Source organism: Onychostoma macrolepis, chromosome 25, assembly GCF_012432095.1.
Source record: "Onychostoma macrolepis isolate SWU-2019 chromosome 25, ASM1243209v1, whole genome shotgun sequence".
Taxonomy (NCBI): domain Eukaryota; kingdom Metazoa; phylum Chordata; class Actinopteri; order Cypriniformes; family Cyprinidae; genus Onychostoma; species Onychostoma macrolepis.
The window spans coordinates 22,966,594-22,986,336 of record NC_081179.1 but is presented as its reverse complement, the minus strand read 5'-3'; the positions used below and the strand labels follow the sequence as shown (position 1 = coordinate 22,986,336).

At 37.9% G+C, this 19,743-nt stretch overlaps 1 protein-coding gene across 3 annotated transcripts in view; it reads left to right on the top strand.

The window, feature by feature from the left end:
• The window catches only part of kif15 (kinesin family member 15), a 49,274-nt gene that overhangs the window by 14,690 nt on the left and 14,841 nt on the right, over nt 1-19,743 (top strand). For all 3 annotated transcript variants that reach the window (XM_058767090.1, XM_058767091.1, XM_058767088.1), the window contains 7 exons: nt 8,603-8,789; nt 9,077-9,218; nt 9,303-9,444; nt 9,526-9,708; nt 10,627-10,755; nt 10,831-10,936; nt 17,653-17,818. In XM_058767090.1, coding sequence (XP_058623073.1) covers nt 8,603-8,789; nt 9,077-9,218; nt 9,303-9,444; nt 9,526-9,708; nt 10,627-10,755; nt 10,831-10,936; nt 17,653-17,818 — 1,055 coding nt within the window. The remainder of the gene's footprint in view (nt 1-8,602; nt 8,790-9,076; nt 9,219-9,302; nt 9,445-9,525; nt 9,709-10,626; nt 10,756-10,830; nt 10,937-17,652; nt 17,819-19,743) is intronic.

The window sequence follows — 19,743 nt, the reverse complement described above, 5'->3', positions numbered from 1 at the left end:
AGTATTAGTAGACTGTGGGATCAGAGTTTCTTTTTTTTTTTCTTCTTTTTTTTGTATAGTTGTCAGTGTTGGGTGTAATTAGTTACTGTACTTTTTCAAGGGAAAAGTAATTAAATTAAAGTAAGGGATTACTCATTTTTTTCTGTAATGTAATTACAGTTACTACTTATGTAATTGAACTTAATACTGTATATAAACTGTGGAACATTTATATACAATACAGTAGTGGATTTAACAAACATTTAAAGTCTAACCTTAAAATGCATGCTTTTTATGTACCCTTCTCACTTTAAAGTGTTACCAATATTCTTATTAACTCAAAGTATTTAGTGTCCAATTCTCACTATTAACTCTTTGGTTATTAGCATGAATATTACTGTGATATTGGCTGTTTATTATTGCTTTAAAAAACACGCATTAAATGTGCTGTATGTAGGATTGACACCTAGCGGTTGAACTAGGTATTGCAGTCCAAATTCAAAATATTGGAGACAGTTTTTTCACCCGGCCCCTCCTCCTCAGACTTGACTCACACGCAGGTTATTAACGACACCAACAGAAACGAGCACACATGACGATGAATACAATTAAATACGCTGTGTTTTCCGCCAACTGGCAGCCCGCGGTGCTGAAATACAATTGGGTAAACTGGCAGTGGGCGGGTTTCACAAACCATAACAAACACAGACATTCCGGGCCTGAATGCACATTATCAAAGGAGAATAACTGACTGTAGAATTGTTTTTCAGGTAAACAAGTATGTTAACTTAGCATGTTTCTTAAATATCTGCAAACATATTGTGGTGTTTTTATGCTTTAGTAGAGTCAAAATCCTACATACAGCACCTTTAAAAGTGATTTCTGGTAGCCAATGTTGATATTTGAAATCACCAAAACAAACACGCCCCTACCCCAAAAGGGTCTCGCCCCTATTTTGATAGATCCGCCCCACACATACGTACGCCACCCAGGCAGCGATTAGTTCTGTGAAACAAAGCAAAACCAATGTTGCATCCTACTTCTTGCCTTATCGTTCTGCAGACGTTTTCCTCTTGTTTTCTATCCGCCATCTCTATCTTTCTGTCGCTCGGCTCGGCTGTTTACTGAATGCTCTCTCCTCCATATCATGAGTAGACACGCCCCTTTACTGCTGATTGGCTACAAATTTGTTTTGGTACTCGGGGCCCGACTCAGTTTTCTAAAGTGTTTTTGAAAAATGACATACCCCACCTTTAATGTCTTGTTCTGCAAGACCTTATTCTAAATCCTTAATCCTACCCAATTCTTAAACTTAACAACTACTTTACTAAGTATTAATAAGCAGTAATTAGGAGTATATTGAGGCAAAAGTCATAGTTAATAGTGAGAATTGGAATCCTAATCTAAAGTGTGACCAGAATAATTTATGTAGTTATCTATTATTTATTTGAAATGATTAAAAGAACCATTTCATGTCTAGCCTTATATCATTAACTTGTCGAGGGTGATATAGGATTTGGAAAGTAATTAAATACTTCTTGGAGAGAGTAACTTGTACAGTAATCTAATTACACTGTTGAAGATGTAATTAGTAACTAGTAATGAATTACTTTATTTTTTTTTTTTTTAGTCTATATCGCCCAGCCCTAATATATACATATATGTCTGGTGTAAAAATGAAAATTAATGTCAAAATTAAGAATAACAAGGGCTCTGACAATCTACAATAAGGGTAATATAAAGAGAGAGTTAAAAGTGTGGCAACTGTATGCTTCATGATTAAGCCTATTGATACTGTACTACAGCTAAACAGCTTGGGGAAATGTAAGTATTTGGCTTCAATAATTTACATGTTAGAAGTGTATGTGTAATAGCATAACCTCTCATAATTCTTCATTAATTCTTTTCTGATGACTAAATCATAACCTACAGAAGGTGACTATTCAATTCATCTAATGCACATCAATTGATTAACTTAAAAAAGCACAATGTATATAATAAGTGTAAATAATTTAATTGTCTTCATAGCTCCATTGTAGAAGTTAAGAAGACCGCGGCTATTTTACGGAAACTATAACACTAATAGCTTATTATAGGCACACTTGGTTCAATAGCCTATTAAAATGTCAAAATTTTTGTCATCCTAATCTTGGCCTATGTGATAGTAATTTCCATTAGTTGTAATTTACAGTGCAGTGCAAATGAAGCCATAAAAATTTAATTTATATTTTAATCAAATGAGAGTTAAACTCTATTTCTTGGCAAACAAAAGGGTTTACTATTAAAATTAAAACATTGAAGAAATAGCGTATTGTGTGATTTTATTCTTTTAAACAAAAGTTGTTGTTGTTAAACCAAACTTTTATTTTGATGGGTTGCTATGAGCACCTTTTAAGTTTCTGTAGCCTATGATATGGCGATAGTTTTGCTGAAATTAAACGGTCAAATACTCAGTTCTGGGGATGTTGTTCATGTATTTATGTCCTCATTTAGTGAGACTGCAGATGCTGAAATCACCACGAGTGTCACATTTCAGTGTGTGTAGTAAACAACCGCATGTCTGTGCCATTCACATATACAGAGACACGCAGAACATGCAGGATTCATATTTAAATAGTCTTTTTGCGGCTTAATATTTACAGATAATAGTCCATAGCACGAGTCAATTTAAGTGTACTGACCTACTTTTGATTAATTAATCCAAACTTTGACAAATTCCGTGACATTCCGCATTATACAGTAAATTCCATTTATATGACTGGATTCCGCGATTCCGTCCCATCGCGGAAACCATAAATAGATAATATTGAGATTATTTGCAACTTCAGTGTAGTGGATTGTGATTTATTGCGACTTCAGCAACATCTGCTGCTGCCTTTGAGAGACAACTGATGCGTGATCATTGAAGCAGTTCCAGTTAGCAAGCTTTCGGAGTGAGAGTGAAAAACTTTCAGTGCCTTTAGTCTTCCACATTGGTTGGTCGGACTCGTGACTCCCAGCAAATCAGATGCACGGTGGGCGGAGACTGCTCGAGGCCACAGAGTGGTGAGTTCTGACAGGCTGCATCAGAGCCAAATACCGCGTTTCAAAATTAAATGATTTTATTGGCAAATCGGTTTTGAAAATGACCAATACCGATAATCATAAAAATGCTTAATATCGGCCAGGCCGATTATCGGTCGACCCCTAATGTAGAGTAAGTGATTATGCTTTTATTTATAGTGTGAGCTGCTGCAGAAGCCAGCAAAATTATGCAGACAATATGCAAAATAAAGATAAGGATGTGACAGAAGACAGCAGTGTTTTGAAACTTTTATGATACGAGCCCTCATGTTTTGCTTGTATATAGAGTTATCACTGTAATACTTGTGATATCTGACACATCACACTTCCACTGATTACCTTAAAAAGCACAATGTATATAATAAGTGTAAATAATTTAATTGTCTTCATAGCTCCATTGTAGAAGTTAAGAAGACCGCGGCTATTTTACGGAAACTATAACACTAATAGCTTATTATAGGCACACTTGGTTCAATAGCCTATTAAAATGTCTAAATTTTTGGCCTATGTGATAGTAATTTCCATTAGTTGTAATTTACAGTGCAGTGCAAATGAAGCCATAAAAATTTAATTTATATTTTAATCAAATAAGAGTTAAACTCTATTTCTTGGCAAACAAAAGGGTTTACTATTAAAATTAAAACATTGAAGAAATAGCGTATTGTGTGATTTTATTCTTTTAAACAAAAGTTGTTGTTGTTAAACCAAACTTTTATTTTGATGGGTTGCTATGAGCACCTTTTAAGTTTCTGTAGCCTATGATATGGCGATAGTTTTGCTGAAATTAAACGGTCAAATACTCAGTTCTGGGGATGTTGTTCATGTATTTATGTCCTCATTTAGTGAGACTGCAGATGCTGAAATCACCACGAGTGTCACATTTCAGTGTGTGTAGTAAACAACCGCATGTCTGTGCCATTCACATATACAGAGACACGCAGAACATGCAGGATTCATATTTAAATAGTCTTTTTGCGGCTTAATATTTACAGATAATAGTCCATAGCACGAGTCAATTTAAGTGTACTGACCTACTTTTGATTAATTAATCCAAACTTTGACAAATTCCGTGACATTCCGCATTATACAGTAAATTCCATTTATATGACTGGATTCCGCGATTCCGTCCCATCGCGGAAACCATAAATAGATAATATTGAGATTATTTGCAACTTCAGTGTAGTGGATTGTGATTTATTGCGACTTCAGCAACATCTGCTGCTGCCTTTGAGAGACAACTGATGCGTGATCATTGAAGCAGTTCCAGTTAGCAAGCTGGAGTGAGAGTGAAAAACTTTCAGTGCCTTTAGTCTTCCACATTGGTTGGTCGGACTCGTGACTCCCAGCAAATCAGATGCACGGTGGGCGGAGACTGCTCGAGGCCACAGAGTGGTGAGTTCCGACAGGCTGCATCAGAGCCAAATACCGCGTTTCAAAATTAAATGATTTTATTGGCAAATCGGTTTTGAAAATGACCAATACCGATAATCATAAAATGCTTAATATCGGCCAGGCCGATTATCGGTCGACCCCTAATGTAGAGTAAGTGATTATGCTTTTATTTATAGTGTGAGCTGCTGCAGAAGCCAGCAAAATTATGCGCAGACAATATGCAAAATAAAGATAAGGATGTGACAGAAGACAGCAGTGTTTTGAAACTTTTATGATACGAGCCCTCATGTTTTGCTTGTATATAGAGTTATCACTGTAATACTTGTGATATCTGACACATCACACTTCCACTGATTACCATTCGCAACTGTCTTGATAACTTTGGGTATGTAAAATCTTTGACGTGTGTCCCATCAGTGCGGTATTATTACGAATGAGTGATGGAAAAATCGCATGAATTCTGATATGACTGTTCACACTTCGGTCGCATTGCAAAACATCTGATCTGTATCAGATTTAGTACCATATATGGAAGTGGGACATATCAGAATTGAAAAGATCAGACTCCCTGCGGTTTGTGCTGTTCACACCGTCATGACAAAAACATCTCCGAGTCACACATGAGCAAACAAATCGGGATTTGAGAGACATTTGCCTGCAGTGTGAACAAGCTTCTGAGACTCTCTACTAGAACTGGCCTATTTCTTATTTCTTATTCAAATTTTAAATGAGATTTAATCTGGAGACTGAAAGGGAGCATCTGTCTGTAGTGTTCACTGAAATGATTTTCTTCCTTTCAAGTCATTTTACAAGTCTTTGGCATTATATTGAGGGATTTCTCAGTTGCACAGATCAAACATTTTATTCCTCCTGATGATATTGTGTTTTCTTCAACACATTTTTAAATGCATCAGGCTGTTAGCTGTGTCTCTAGGAACTTTAAGTGTTTTCTTATAGCCGTAGACTTTCTAATGCTTTGTTAGAGCACTTCTTTTGACATTTGCTACTCCGCTTTAACACATGCATGGGTTAAATTTGTCTAATGTATGCGTAACCACTGACACTAATTACATTTTCTTTTAGAGTTTTCAAAGGCGTAACACTGTTTTAATGCGTTTTAATTGTGAGCCTTAACATGCAAACAAATGACTTAAAACATTTTGAATAAGGGTTGAATAATTATGACAGCTGCATTACAAAATAATTAAATAAACAAATAAAATCATAACTAAAAGCTACATTATCCCCTTTAAAATTACACTAAAATGTTATATGATTTTATTCTTTTAAACAAAAGTTGTTGTTGTTAAACCAAACTTTTATTTTGATGGGTTGCTATGAGCACCTTTTAAGTTTCTGTAGCCTATGATATGGCGATAGTTTTGCTGAAATTAAACGGTCAAATACTCAGTTCTGGGGATGTTGTTCATGTATTTATGTCCTCATTTAGTGAGACTGCAGATGCTGAAATCACCACGAGTGTCACATTTCAGTGTGTGTAGTAAACAACCGCATGTCTGTGCCATTCACATATACAGAGACACGCAGAACATGCAGGATTCATATTTAAATAGTCTTTTTTGCTTAATATTTACAGATAATAGTCCATAGCACGAGTCAATTTAAGTGTACTGACCTACTTTTGATTAATTAATCCAAACTTTGACAAATTCCGTGACATTCCGCATTATACAGTAAATTCCATTTATATGACTGGATTCCGCGATTCCGTCCCATCGCGGAAACCATAAATAGATAATATTGAGATTATTTGCAACTTCAGTGTAGTGGATTGTGATTTATTGCGACTTCAGCAACATCTGCTGCTGCCTTTGAGAGACAACTGATGCGTGATCATTGAAGCAGTTCCAGTTAGCAAGCTGGAGTGAGAGTGAAAAACTTTCAGTGCCTTTAGTCTTCCACATTGGTTGGTCGGACTCGTGACTCCCAGCAAATCAGATGCACGGTGGGCGGAGACTGCTCGAGGCCACAGAGTGGTGAGTTCCGACAGGCTGCATCAGAGCCAAATACCGCGTTTCAAAATTAAATGATTTTATTGGCAAATCGGTTTTGAAAATGACCAATACCGATAATCATAAAAATGCTTAATATCGGCCAGGCCGATTATCGGTCGACCCCTAATGTAGAGTAAGTGATTATGCTTTTATTTATAGTGTGAGCTGCTGCAGAAGCCAGCAAAATTATGCGCAGACAATATGCAAAATAAAGATAAGGATGTGACAGAAGACAGCAGTGTTTTGAAACTTTTATGATACGAGCCCTCATGTTTTGCTTGTATATAGAGTTATCACTGTAATACTTGTGATATCTGACACATCACACTTCCACTGATTACCATTCGCAACTGTCTTGATAACTTTGGGTATGTAAAATCTTTGACGTGTGTCCCATCAGTGCGGTATTATTACGAATGAGTGATGGAAAAATCGCATGAATTCTGATATGACTGTTCACACTTCGGTCGCATTGCAAAACATCTGATCTGTATCAGATTTAGTACCATATATGGAAGTGGGACATATCAGAATTGAAAAGATCAGACTCCCTGCGGTTTGTGCTGTTCACACCGTCATGACAAAAACATCTCCGAGTCACACATGAGCAAACAAATCGGGATTTGAGAGACATTTGCCTGCAGTGTGAACAAGCTTCTGAGACTCTCTACTAGAACTGGCCTATTTCTTATTTCTTATTCAAATTTTAAATGAGATTTAATCTGGAGACTGAAAGGGAGCATCTGTCTGTAGTGTTCACTGAAATGATTTTCTTCCTTTCAAGTCATTTTACAAGTCTTTGGCATTATATTGAGGATTTCTCAGTTGCACAGATCAAACATTTTATTCCTCCTGATGATATTGTGTTTTCTTCAACACATTTTTAAATGCATCAGGCTGTTAGCTGTGTCTCTAGGAACTTTAAGTGTTTTCTTATAGCCGTAGACTTTCTAATGCTTTGTTAGAGCACTTCTTTTGACATTTGCTACTCCGCTTTAACACATGCATGGGTTAAATTTGTCTAATGTATGCGTAACCACTGACACTAATTACATTTTCTTTTAGAGTTTTCAAAGGCGTAACACTGTTTTAATGCGTTTTAATTGTGAGCCTTAACATGCAAACAAATGACTTAAAACATTTTGAATAAGGGTTGAATAATTATGACAGCTGCATTACAAAATAATTAAATAAACAAATAAAATCATAACTAAAAGCTACATTATCCCCTTTAAAATTACACTAAAATGTTATATGATTTTTTGTTATTTTGTTTAATATTATGGATCTTCAGAAAAGCTAACATTTTATAAATTATTACAGTCTCTGGGGCTCGAATAAGTTTAAATGCAACTTTGTGTGTAATTTGGCACACAAAAAAGCAAACAAACAAACGAAAACATCCCTATTCAGGATACTGTATTTTAAAGATTTTGTACAATCCAAATAAGCTTTACAGATCTTTATTTATTAGAAAATGTTTAAACAATATTTTTCTTGCTTTTTTTTGATGAACCGTAAACTATTATTGCACATGCACCTGTGGAACAGTCCTTAAGACACTTATGTTTACAGGCAAAATAAAATGTGTCACAGTTCCAATAACTTGGGACTTTAAAGAGCTCTTTCTAACTCGCTCTGAAAAACACCAGAAGCATGCTCAGGGTCTCTGTTCAACTGCAGTGTCCGTAATGAACTGATTTTAATGGGAAAATGACTCTTGCATTATTGACAAACTATTTTCCTGTTGACACTGAAAAGCTGCTTTGACACTATCAGTATTGTTTAACGCTTTATAGTGCTGTCAAATGATTAATTGCATACAAAAGTTTTTGTTTGCATAATAAAAATACACAGAATACACGTGTGTGTGTATATAAATACACACACATTATATATTTTGAAAATAAATATTTACATGTCTGTATTTATATTGATATCATTTTATTATAAATAAATAAATAAATATATTTAATATATAAACAACACATTTTTCTGAAATATATACATGCGTGTGTTTATTTATATATACATAAATATACACAGTACACACACACATTATGTAAACAAACTTATTTTGGATGTGATTAATCGTTTGACAGCACTAGATTTATTTGTATAAATAAAAAAATAAAAACTTTTTTTTTTTTTAGGTGGAGCACCACCCACGAATGATGCGGTATGCGGCAGAGAACTGCGCCCTGCGGGAGGAGGTTCGAGCCCTGCGTGCTCTGGACTCTGTCCGCTCTGCTCTTGAGACCAAGGTTCAGTCGTTAACTGCGCTGGAGAAGACCTTCCTGCAGCTTCTGGAGGCTCAGAGAACAGAGGAGAGCACAGGAGGTGATGAATTTAACAGTTAAAAGTTCATTTGAATTGGACATTTATAACTATTTGTTTCTATTTGCAAACTAGGGAAGACCACTGTTGCATGCATTGATGCTATGAGCGTCATCTGCATGTGAATGTGTTGACTGCAAAAAAGCACAATAATTACAATTGCATATCTGAATCAATTAAATACCTCTACAAATAAAGTCAACGCAAAAATTGCAATGCTGTGTTTGTCTTCATCATTAAATATGAAGCACAAGCAGATCACCTAAGTTACTGTTACTCTTTATTAATAGCTCCGCCCATCTACTCCACCCCTGTCACCATGGAGACGCTGTCCTCAGTTTCTGTGGAGCGGATGAAGGTTCAGCTGCTGCAGAAACAGTCAGAGCTCACAGCCACAATTCAAGCCTTCGAGGAATTCAAGGAGGTCAACAAGTACGTTCATGTCACATCCACGTAACAAATGCTTGTCAAATTGAGTCTTTGGCGGCAGCGTTGTGAACATTATACTTCCTTTAGAAAACAGCTGGCTGAGCTGGAATCTGAGAAGCGCTACCTCGAGAAGTCCAACAAACATCTGGAGAAGATCCTAGAGGCCACTAAAGCCCACAGCAAACATGAAGTGTCTCAACTCAACAAGATTCATGCCGAGACCATAAAGGTAGAGAGCTCAGACTTTACGTTGATCTGTTTTAAATGATTCGAAAGGAAACCTCTTACTCTGGCTGCTGCTGCTCCTCAGATTTTGACTACGCCCACAAAAGCGTATAACCTGCGCAATCGACTGGTGCCGCTGTCTAGCCCAGACCATCTGAATGGGCAGGAGGAGAATTTCGACGTCGATGACATCCAGAACGAACAGCCGCCTCCTGAGATGAACGAGCTCGCCTGTGAAGCGCTCACTGAAGAACTCAAACAAATGCAGGTGCTCAGAAAGAACCGTATATTTTCTTATGTTTTAAGGGCTGATTTTTAAAGTTTCAAAACAGCATATCAAAGTAGTTTATGAATTTTTTATTTTTTAATGCAAATAATATAATAAATCCCTCATCTTACTGTCCAGAATTTATGCATGTTATTCTCTAGAAAATAATAATAATAATAATAATAATAATAATAATAGCAGCACTTTATTTTAATAATAACACTTTATTTTAAGGACCGATATTCAATATTAATTAGCTTGCATGTTAATAGCAAACTAGGAGTCTATTGAGTCAAAAGTCATAGATGGTTAGTTAGTGAGAACTGGTCACCAAACTGAAGTGTAACCAAAAAATGTTTTCATAATATTGCATAACATTTTGATCATTTGAATGTATTACTGAAATTAGTATTTTCTGATGCAATTCTTCTGATGTGTAATTTCTTGTTGCATTTTACTGTAGATGTTGTTGTGGGGAATCTGTTTGAACTTTCTTTTTGGTTTGGTGTAAGGAACAGGATCTTGACGTTTAACCATTTTAAAGTTTAAAAAAAAAAAAAAAAGTCAAATTAACTCTTTAAAATAAACCTAACTCACTTTGATATTTGGTTTTAATATTCAACTTTAATTAAATAACATTAAGTGACTAAATACTTTTGGGGCCACTGTATACAAACAACATCAACAAACTATTTAGTTAAAAAAAAAAAAAAAAAACTATATATTATGTAATATAAGAAATCCCTGTCTTACTGTCCAGAATTTGTGCCTGTTATTCTCATACAATTTTGATCATTTGAATTGATTCCTGAAATTAATATTTTCTGATGTAGTTCTTCTGAAATGTAATTTCCTGTAGATGTTGTGAGGAATGCGTTTTAACTTTTTTTTTTTTGTTTTTTTTTGTTTGGGTTTTAGGAGCAGGCTCTTCATGTTCAGGGCCAGTTGGACGAGGAGGAAGCCAAGAACAGGAAGCTGCTTCAGCAGATCAGCAAGCTGGAAGAACAGCTTACCATAGCCACGGAGAAGTCCAGTCGCACAGAGGAGGTGTGTTTGCGTTAGCGTTTGGTGTTTCTGGTGCTCTGCTCCATGCATTGGTTTGACATTGCTCTCTGACTGTAGACGTTTGGTGCCGAGCGACACTCGCTGCTGGAAGAACAGCAGCGTCTGCAGGAGAGACTCGGGACGCTGGAACAGCAGCTGGAAGATGAACACAGAGAGATGCACAGTGAGTCTTGAGCACTTCAGATTAGGGCTGGGCAATATGGCCAAAAAATTATCACGATAATTTTCATATCAGTCAATATTGATAATTATCGCGATGCATGTCAAATTTTTATTTCTTCCAAGTTTAAAGGCAGATTTGTGAAAGTGAAAGTTGTAGAAACCTGGGTCCGGATTCACAAAACATTTAATCTTACCACTGAAGGTCCTTGCACACGGAGTCCGAAATTTTTGTATGCCTTTTTTTTCCATATTCGTCATCCTAAAAATTTGTCATGCACAGAAACCTTGCACACTGAGTCCTGTAGGGGAATTTACAGTTAAGATCCAAGGACCAGGTGTGTTGAAATCAGACCAGGAGTCAGAGATGCAATCAATTGAAGAAATTTACTGAAGAAAATAGTTTGCAGTTTCATCAGCAGAAGTCAGCTTCAACACTCTTGGAGTTCGTAGGCCGCTCTCTGCGTACATCTTCCAGACACCAATAGTTATACTCTAACAGAGGTCACTAATTACGTCAATACATAGGTAAGCAAAATTCTGGTTGGTAGATAAACTTAGAAAATCTCCACACATGGACGTAAAACTCGAAGCATATCTTCTAGTGATTATTTAGGTGACAATTGATCATAGGTCAGACACAATAGGTCTCTCCAGAGACATATATCTGGTAGCCTGGACATCAGGGTGACTGCAAATGACGATTTCCTCGTAGAGCTATCTCTGCATCTAGCTGCAAAGATAGACATTCACACATACGCAGAGAACACTTATCTGTACTTCAAGGTTGAGATACAGAGAGGACGGAGAGGTCCCCCTCCTTATTAAGGAGCAACGGGATTATCACGAGCGACTCAAAGTTCACTTCAGGATATCAGTGGCTCAGTTTGATGCTTTGCTAGTGATACGAGAGCCACATATTAAAAAGAAGACCGGCAATTTCTGTGAACTCCGTGTACAAGGATCTATATACAGTGCTTTGTGCTGCGAGACGAAGTGGATGAACTTGCCATTCTGCATTTTGGCGTTCGCTTGTACGGTGGCTCTGAACTGTCAAAACGCCTCTCAAAATGCTTTCTACAGATGCGGCAAACGCAGGAAATCGAACCCGATCTGATTTTTTTAATGACGGACGAAAGTTTCTGACGCAATGTGTGTAAACGTGATTGACGCAACGTGAGGTCGTAGTTATTTTTCAACGTGCGAAAATTTCGGACTCTGTTTGCAATGGCCTTAAGAGTTCTCCTAAATAGCAATGAAAGGTTTTTTTTTTTTTATTTATTTATTTTTTTTTTAATTCAAATAAAGACTTTAAAATGCAGGCTAAGTGTCACTAATAAAACAAATATATGTTCAGCTAATTGTCAGCCTCGTACATGTGTGCTTCTGGTAAAAAAAACATAGCGGACATGCATATAAACAGCCTTTTAATTAACAGAGTAGAATAATCATGGCTGATAGTAAGACATGCAAACGTAAAAGAAAACTAAACTGGATGCAAGAACAGCTGTTACTTCTTACCCAACTGATTAATGAAAACATGGATATAATCAAAGGGAAATCTGGAGTTGGGATAACCTCCAAAACCAAAAAAAAAGATGAGTGGGAAAACATGTACAAATAAATGCAGCGTGTTTCTAAAATGTTTACTTTCTGAGGCAGATTCCCGGCAACAACCATTTTAGCCCTGCTGAAAAAAAAAAAAACAATAGTTTAAAATACAGAATTTGTAATGGTTTTACTGGTCATAACGGGAATTGTATTGGTTTTAATGGTAACTGTTGGTCTCTACTAGTAATTGGTCGCCTTCTTTTGGTGGCTTGTTAAAACCACTAAATCCTGATGGAATTTGTCCTGAAGCACACTACAGAAAACCATTTTTTTAATGGTTAAAAGTTGATGGTTTGTTATGGTATTTACATTTACATTACATTTACATTTAGTCATTTTGCAGACACTTTTATCCAAAGCGACTTACAATTTGGGGAACACATGAAGCGATTCATCTTGAAGAGGCAATTCTACAAAGGAAGTGCTTGTAACACCAAGTCTCAGGCATTGTTTAAATAAGTACAAGCTAGCAAGGGAAGGAATAAGTAAGGAGAAAGATTTTTTTTTTTTTTTTATGTGTAGGTTGAAGTCAAGTAGTGTCGAAAGAGATGAGTTTTCAGCTGTTGCTTGAAGATTGACAGGGATCCAGTACTCGAATATGGGTGGGAAGATCATTCCACCAGCCAGGAATGGTGAACGAGAATGTTCTGGAGAGTGATTTTGAGCCTCTTTGTGATGGTACCACGAGGCGTCGCTCACTAGCAGATCTCAGACTTCTGGAGGGATGTAGATTCTTAATAGTGAGTGCATGTAGGCGGGTGCTGAGCCTGTGGTTGTTCTATGAGCAAGCATCAGTGTCTTGAACTTGATGCGAGCTGCGATTGGCAGCCAATGCAATGAGATAAAGAGAGGTGTAACATGGGCTCTTTTGGGTTCCTTGAAGACCAGTCGTGCCACCGCATTCTGAATCATTTGTAGAGGTTTGACTGTGTTTGATGGAAGTCCAGCCAGAAGAGCATTGCAGTAGTCCAGCCTAGAAATGACAAGGGCCTGGACAAGAAGTTGTGCAGCATGCTCCGTCAGAAAGGGCCTGATCTTTCTGATGTTGTGTAGTGCAAACCTGCAAGATCGAGCAGTCTTTGCAATGTGGTCTTTGAAGGTCAGCTGGTCATCAAAGATTACACCAAGATTTCTGACCGAAGTTGATGGGGTAATTGTTGATGAACCTAACTGGATCGTGATGTCATGCTGTAGAGTTGGAGCGGCAGGAAAGACAAGAAGCTCAGTCTTTGCCAGGTTGAGCTGGAGGTGATGTTCTTTCATCCATGCCGAGATGTCTGACAGGCAACCTGAGATCCTTGCAGCTACCGTTGGATCATCTGGTTGAAAAGAGAGATAGAGCTGTGTGTCATCAGCATAGCAGTGGTAGGAGAATCCATGTGCCTGTATGATGGGACCCAGTGATGTAGTGTATGTGGAGAAGAGGAGGGTCCAAGAACCGATCCCTGAGGAACCCCAGTGACCAGTGTATGTGCTTTGGATACCTCCCTCCCAGGCCACCCTGAAAGACCTACCAGTGAGATAGGATTCAAACCAGCGGTGGAATTCCAGCGATGCCCAGTGATGAGAGAGTGGAGAGGAGTATCTGATGATTGACAGTGTCAAAGCGGCAGATAGATCCAGCAGAATGAGGACTGATGATTTGGAATGGGCTTTTGCAATTCGCAGGGCTTCAGTGACCGAGAGAAGTGCAGTCTCAGTTGAATGGCCACTCCTGAAACCTGACTGTTTAGCGTCCAGTTTGTTGTTCTGTGAAAGAAACAATGAGACCTGGTTGAAGACAACACGTTCAAGTGTTTTCGCTATGAATGGAAGGAGAGACAGGTCTATAGTTTTCTATAAGAGAAGTGTTTAATGTAGGTTTTTTGAGCAGTGGGGTTACCCGAGCCTGCTTGAACGCAGTGGGGAAGATGCCTGTGAGGAGGGATGTGTTGATGATGTGTGTGAGTGTCGGTAAGAGTGTGGGTGAGATTGCTTGCAGAAGGTGCGAGGGATTGGGTCAAGAGGACATGTTGTAGGATGGTTGGAGAGGAGAAGTTTGGATACTTCAGCCTCCGTCAGGGGACAGAAGGAGAAAATGGGAGGTTTAGCAGTGGATGTGGTTGGTTGGGGGTCCTGTGTGCGTGGAGGTGAGAACTGATCACTGATCGATCTAGTTTTGTCTGTAAAAAAAGTAGCAAAGTCATCAGCTGTAATAGAAGTGGTGGGAGGTGGTGGAGGGGGACAGAGGAGAGAATTAAATGTTCTGAAGAGATTACGCATGTCTGGAGCGCTGTTGATCTTGTTGTGGAAATGTGAGGATTTGGCAGTGTGGACATCAGCAGAGAAAGATGAGAGCAGAGACTGATACCTACTCAGGTCCGACGGGTTGTTTGATTTGTGCCATTTTCTCTCTGCCGCTCTGAGTTTAGTCCGATGTTCACGAAGAACATCAGATAACCAGGGGTTAGAAGGGGCAGTCCGTGCTGACCTAGAGGAGAGAGGACAAATGTCGTCTAGACAAGAAGTTAAGGTAGAGCATAAAGTTTCAGTAGCTGCGTTTACATCCAGAGATGAGAAATGGGTAGGTGAGGGAAGAGGAGGATACTACAGAGGAAAGATGGGAAGGAGAAAGGGAGCGCTGGTTTCGTCTAAAAGTAACCGGTAGGGGGTTGGTGGCACACGGGTAGCAAAATGTAGTGTAAATGTAATGAAGAAATGGTCCGAGATATGTAGCGGTTGTACCAGAATGTTATCTGCAGTACAATTGCGTGTGTAAATTAAATCAAGTTGGTTGCCTGATTTGTGCGTGCTAGTAGTGGTAAGGCGATTGAGATCAAATGAAGCTAGTAGAGTGGAAGTCTGTAGCATAAGGCTTGTCTAGGTGAATGTTGAAATCACCAAAGACTAAGAGTGGAATGCCATCCTCCACAAAGAGGACAACAACCCGTCCAGCTCCTCTAGGAAGGTGGCTAGAATTTGTCCAGGGGGACGGTAGATTACCACAATCTGGAGTTTTATCGGAGCTGATACAGTAATGGCATGACATTCAAATGAGTTGTAATTGCAAAGGGTAGAGCGGGTTGAGTATTTCCAATTGTGTGAAACGAGCAGGCCAGTACCCCACCCCGACCAACTTGACGCCAAGTATGAGAGAAAGAGAAATTAGTAGAGAGCAGCTGGGGTTGCTGAGTCTTCTGGACGAATCCAGGTCTCAGTCAAGCCCAAGATGCTGAGAGTGGATTTTAAAGAAAAGGCAGAAATGAAGTCAGCTTTGTTGACGGCTGACTGACAATTCCAGAGACCCACAGAGAAAGCCAGAGGTGTAGTGGAAGATGTAGAGATAGGGCGTAGGTTAGCAGTATTACGTTGCCGTCTGCGAGTGATGTTAGAGCGTGGCTGAGAGAGAACCGGAATGTTTTGGAGACACATGATAGAGGTGGAAGGAAAGAGGATAGGAAAGGAGAGTGTGAGGGAAGAGAAAAAGGATACTTAAGTGTGTAGCTCGGTGTCGTTGCTCGGTTCAAGTCGCACAGGAAAAAGTCGCAGGTCTTTACACTTCACACGAGGAGGCTGAACACGACGGCTGAACGCTTCCGCAGACGCTTCCGCGTCAGCGCACACAGATAAATCGACTAATCGTATTTATATTGGAAACCATTAGAATTTCTGTGATTTTAGTTTCTATTGTTCAACATTTTAGGAGTCCTACATTTAGGATTGACACGCCCATTATTTAAGATTTTGTCCTAAATCGGCAAGTTATAAGCTACTTTTAGCCTCAAGATGTTTTGTGAATACGGGCCCAGACTTTTAATTTTGGTTTTAAACTGCTCTTTATGGTCAGAACATGACAAACACTGCTTTTGAAATCTTTACACTTTTTCCAGTCATTTTTCCTTAACAAAATAAATACCTTAATAGAAACATTAATTTCTTAGTTTCTGCTCTGAGTTATATTGTTTCAAATCAAGAAATGTTGCAGTAGTAGTAGTAGTAGTAGTATGAGTTAGGATGCAGATGTAAATATACATTCATTATCAAAACCAGAAACATCTGTAAAAACTGCAGCAACCTCATTTTTATATGGTGAAATTTTAATTATTCAGTTCTTCCATAGTAGCATACATTTAGATCATGATATCCACAGTTAAAACCACACACATCTGACACAATACCATGGTGCATTTAGTGTTACTACAGTAAATCCATGGTAAACGATGGCAATTAGTCAGAGTGGGAATCACCAGAGACCCCACGGTACGATATTATCACGATACTTGTCACGATATAATTTTATTGCAATTTTAAATGTATTCGATATTCTGCTATATATTGCAATGTATTACTTTTTTCCAACTTCAAATTATGTCCCCAAAGGAAAACTTTGGCAACATCTGTTTTAACTAAAAATTAAACATTTCTCAGTTCAATTTTATTGCTGCAGTGCAAAATGGGATCGTCAAGCAGACAAACTGACCAGCACTTTCATGAAAACCTGTCATAAATGTTGTATGCACCTGGCAAACTCAACTATTTGTATTAGTCTAATCTAGTCCACCTTAATTAAATGTAAAGAGGTATGCACTGCTGTATTTTGAACAACTTGAACTTATACAAAAACGTTGTGCAGACCCCTCAGAAATTGGGGAATTTGAAAGTAAATTACTGTTACATTTAAAATAAATAAAACATAGTCTTACATCCGATTTAAATGCGGTCAGGGCTTTCCTGATTAATTTCTGCAATGCCGCCATCTTTATTTTACTAACTTACTGCATGCTGAAGGTGACCCAGCTGACCTCACCTGAAAAAAACTGAAAAAACCCACCATCTAGTGGCTTGTAAATAAATAGATTTTATTATTCTACCAAATAATATAATAAAAGATCGATATTTGGCGTCAGTGTATCGATACAGTATTTTATCGAAAATCTATTGAGCTCATGTTATCGTTTTATCGAGGAAAATTATGTCACGATTATGGTTATCGATTTATCGCCCAGGCTTAGTTCAGATGTTAAACGTTCATTTCAACTTTTAAATAATTATGCGTTGACGTGGAACGTGCAGTTCAGTGATGTTGATTCAGCAGCCGATCTGAGGGGTTCTGTCTGATCCTCTCTACAGTGCTGCGGGTGGAGGTGCGAGATCTGCGTGTCGTCTTGCAGTCCTCTGATAAGGAGCTGGAGGCCACGCGGACAGAACTGCAGCAGCAGAAAGCAGAGCATGAGAGAGAGACCACGGATCTGTCCAAGAGTCTGATCAGCACACAGCTGCAGCTGGACACTGTCAAGTACGAACACACACTGGTGCTCTCATAACAGCACATATAATCGAAATAGAAGAATTATGGAGTAAATTAACCACAAAGGTAAACAAATCGCTTGTGACACTGATACGTGGGTATGAGGATTGCGGACGCCTCAAACGTTTTTAAAACTACAAAACGACCCACATCAAAACTGAATTGAGTGATCTATTCACAATTGAGTGCGTGTTAAAATAGAGACTCGTTGTTCTTCTACAGTTGCTGTTTGAGCCAGGGTGAAAAGGGCATCGTTGTTCGTCAGCATTTTGAGCACATTAACAAAACATTTTAATTACACTTATAACAAATAATAATAAGAATCTGACTCAAATTATAGGTTATAATAACAAGGTTTTTATCCCTCTGGTATTGTTCATTTGGGAGTCACACTTGTGTTGTTTTCCGGTCAAAACAGACCTGAGGCCATAATTGTACTAATTTTATTTATGTGAAATTAATATACTATATTTCATTTCAATAATAGTTTTCTTTTAGTATTTTGAGTGTATTTCATGTTACTAATTAATACTGTATAGCGATTATATGTATAGCAACTGCCATAAGTCACTGAGTTTCATACTACTCCGATGAAGTAGTGATTTTTAAAATTTCCAAAATTTTTATTTATTTTATCGGTCTAAAATGACCGAACAACACCAGAGGGTTTATGGGTCCAAACACTGCATTATAATCAGTCATCGATGAAAATCAAAAAGTTTTGTTTAAAAAAACAAAAAAACAAACAAAAAAAAAAAACCGAAAACGTTGTTTACTAAGAAATATTGATTTTTCTCTTTTTTAAATTATTTTTTCACTGTCATTAATGTATGGGCCTAGGGCTGCCACTAACGACTATTTTTTTTTTTTTCAATTAATCTATGGACTGTTTTTTAAAGGAGCATTTACCAGAAATATTATTTACCAGAATTAGAGCTAATGTACATTACACATAACAACAAAGGCCTGCAGGGGGCGCCGACGGCCTGACAATTGTTTTTACACATTACTGCGCGATCTAATCCTTGTTTAATATTGACCAAGAACCATTTAATTTAAATGTCCACTTAATCTTTAATATTTGGTAATTTCTTTAGGACAGCAATGCTATAACTGCTGTAATTAAATGAATGTGGACCTCAAAACCTGTAAACTCGGAGTGAGGGTTTGAGCTTTTATTTTGAAATTGCGATGTGTTTTCCTAGATTTATAAATTATTTACCTTACGAAACTGATGAAATGGCGCACATTGCGTTCCCAGATGAACGTTATAATAAACCCAAACTCACAACAACATGCAGAGATGAGTTTGAGACGCTCCACACATGTAAATAAGTTTCTGTGGATCTACTGTGGACAGAGCCGCTGTGAGACGCACGACTTAACCTACACGCAAATAATTAAAGCACATATACTGTATTAGAACTGCATCGCATATAATTATTTTATTAAATCGTAGCATTTGTGAATTAACAATTGTGCTGCTTAATTATGATTTTTAAATGGGTTTAATATATCATGCAGCCTTGGAAAACAGTCTAATAATGCTTTTTATGGATTCTCGTCCGAGAAATGCGCCACTTCCGGTATTTTGCCGGTTGGTCGACGCGAGCAAAAGGAAGTCGAGGATTTTTAAAAATAGAATAGTCTAATAAAATCGACGAACCGCGACAGCCCTAAACGACAAGAGCAAAATTGAGCCGTTAATTTAAGGTATTTGATAAAGCCTACCGTTATCAGCATGTGTTGAGGTGTATTCATCTCTCATCTGCGCTGTTAATGCAGCGAGAGATGCCAAAAACTTGGTCAGTTTTTCTTGTTTTGTTTAGTTTTTTACATTCTGTAATAAATTGACTGTGGTTTGAGACTCCTTCACCAACATATCTCTCATGCAAAGTTTGCAAATCGCCTGT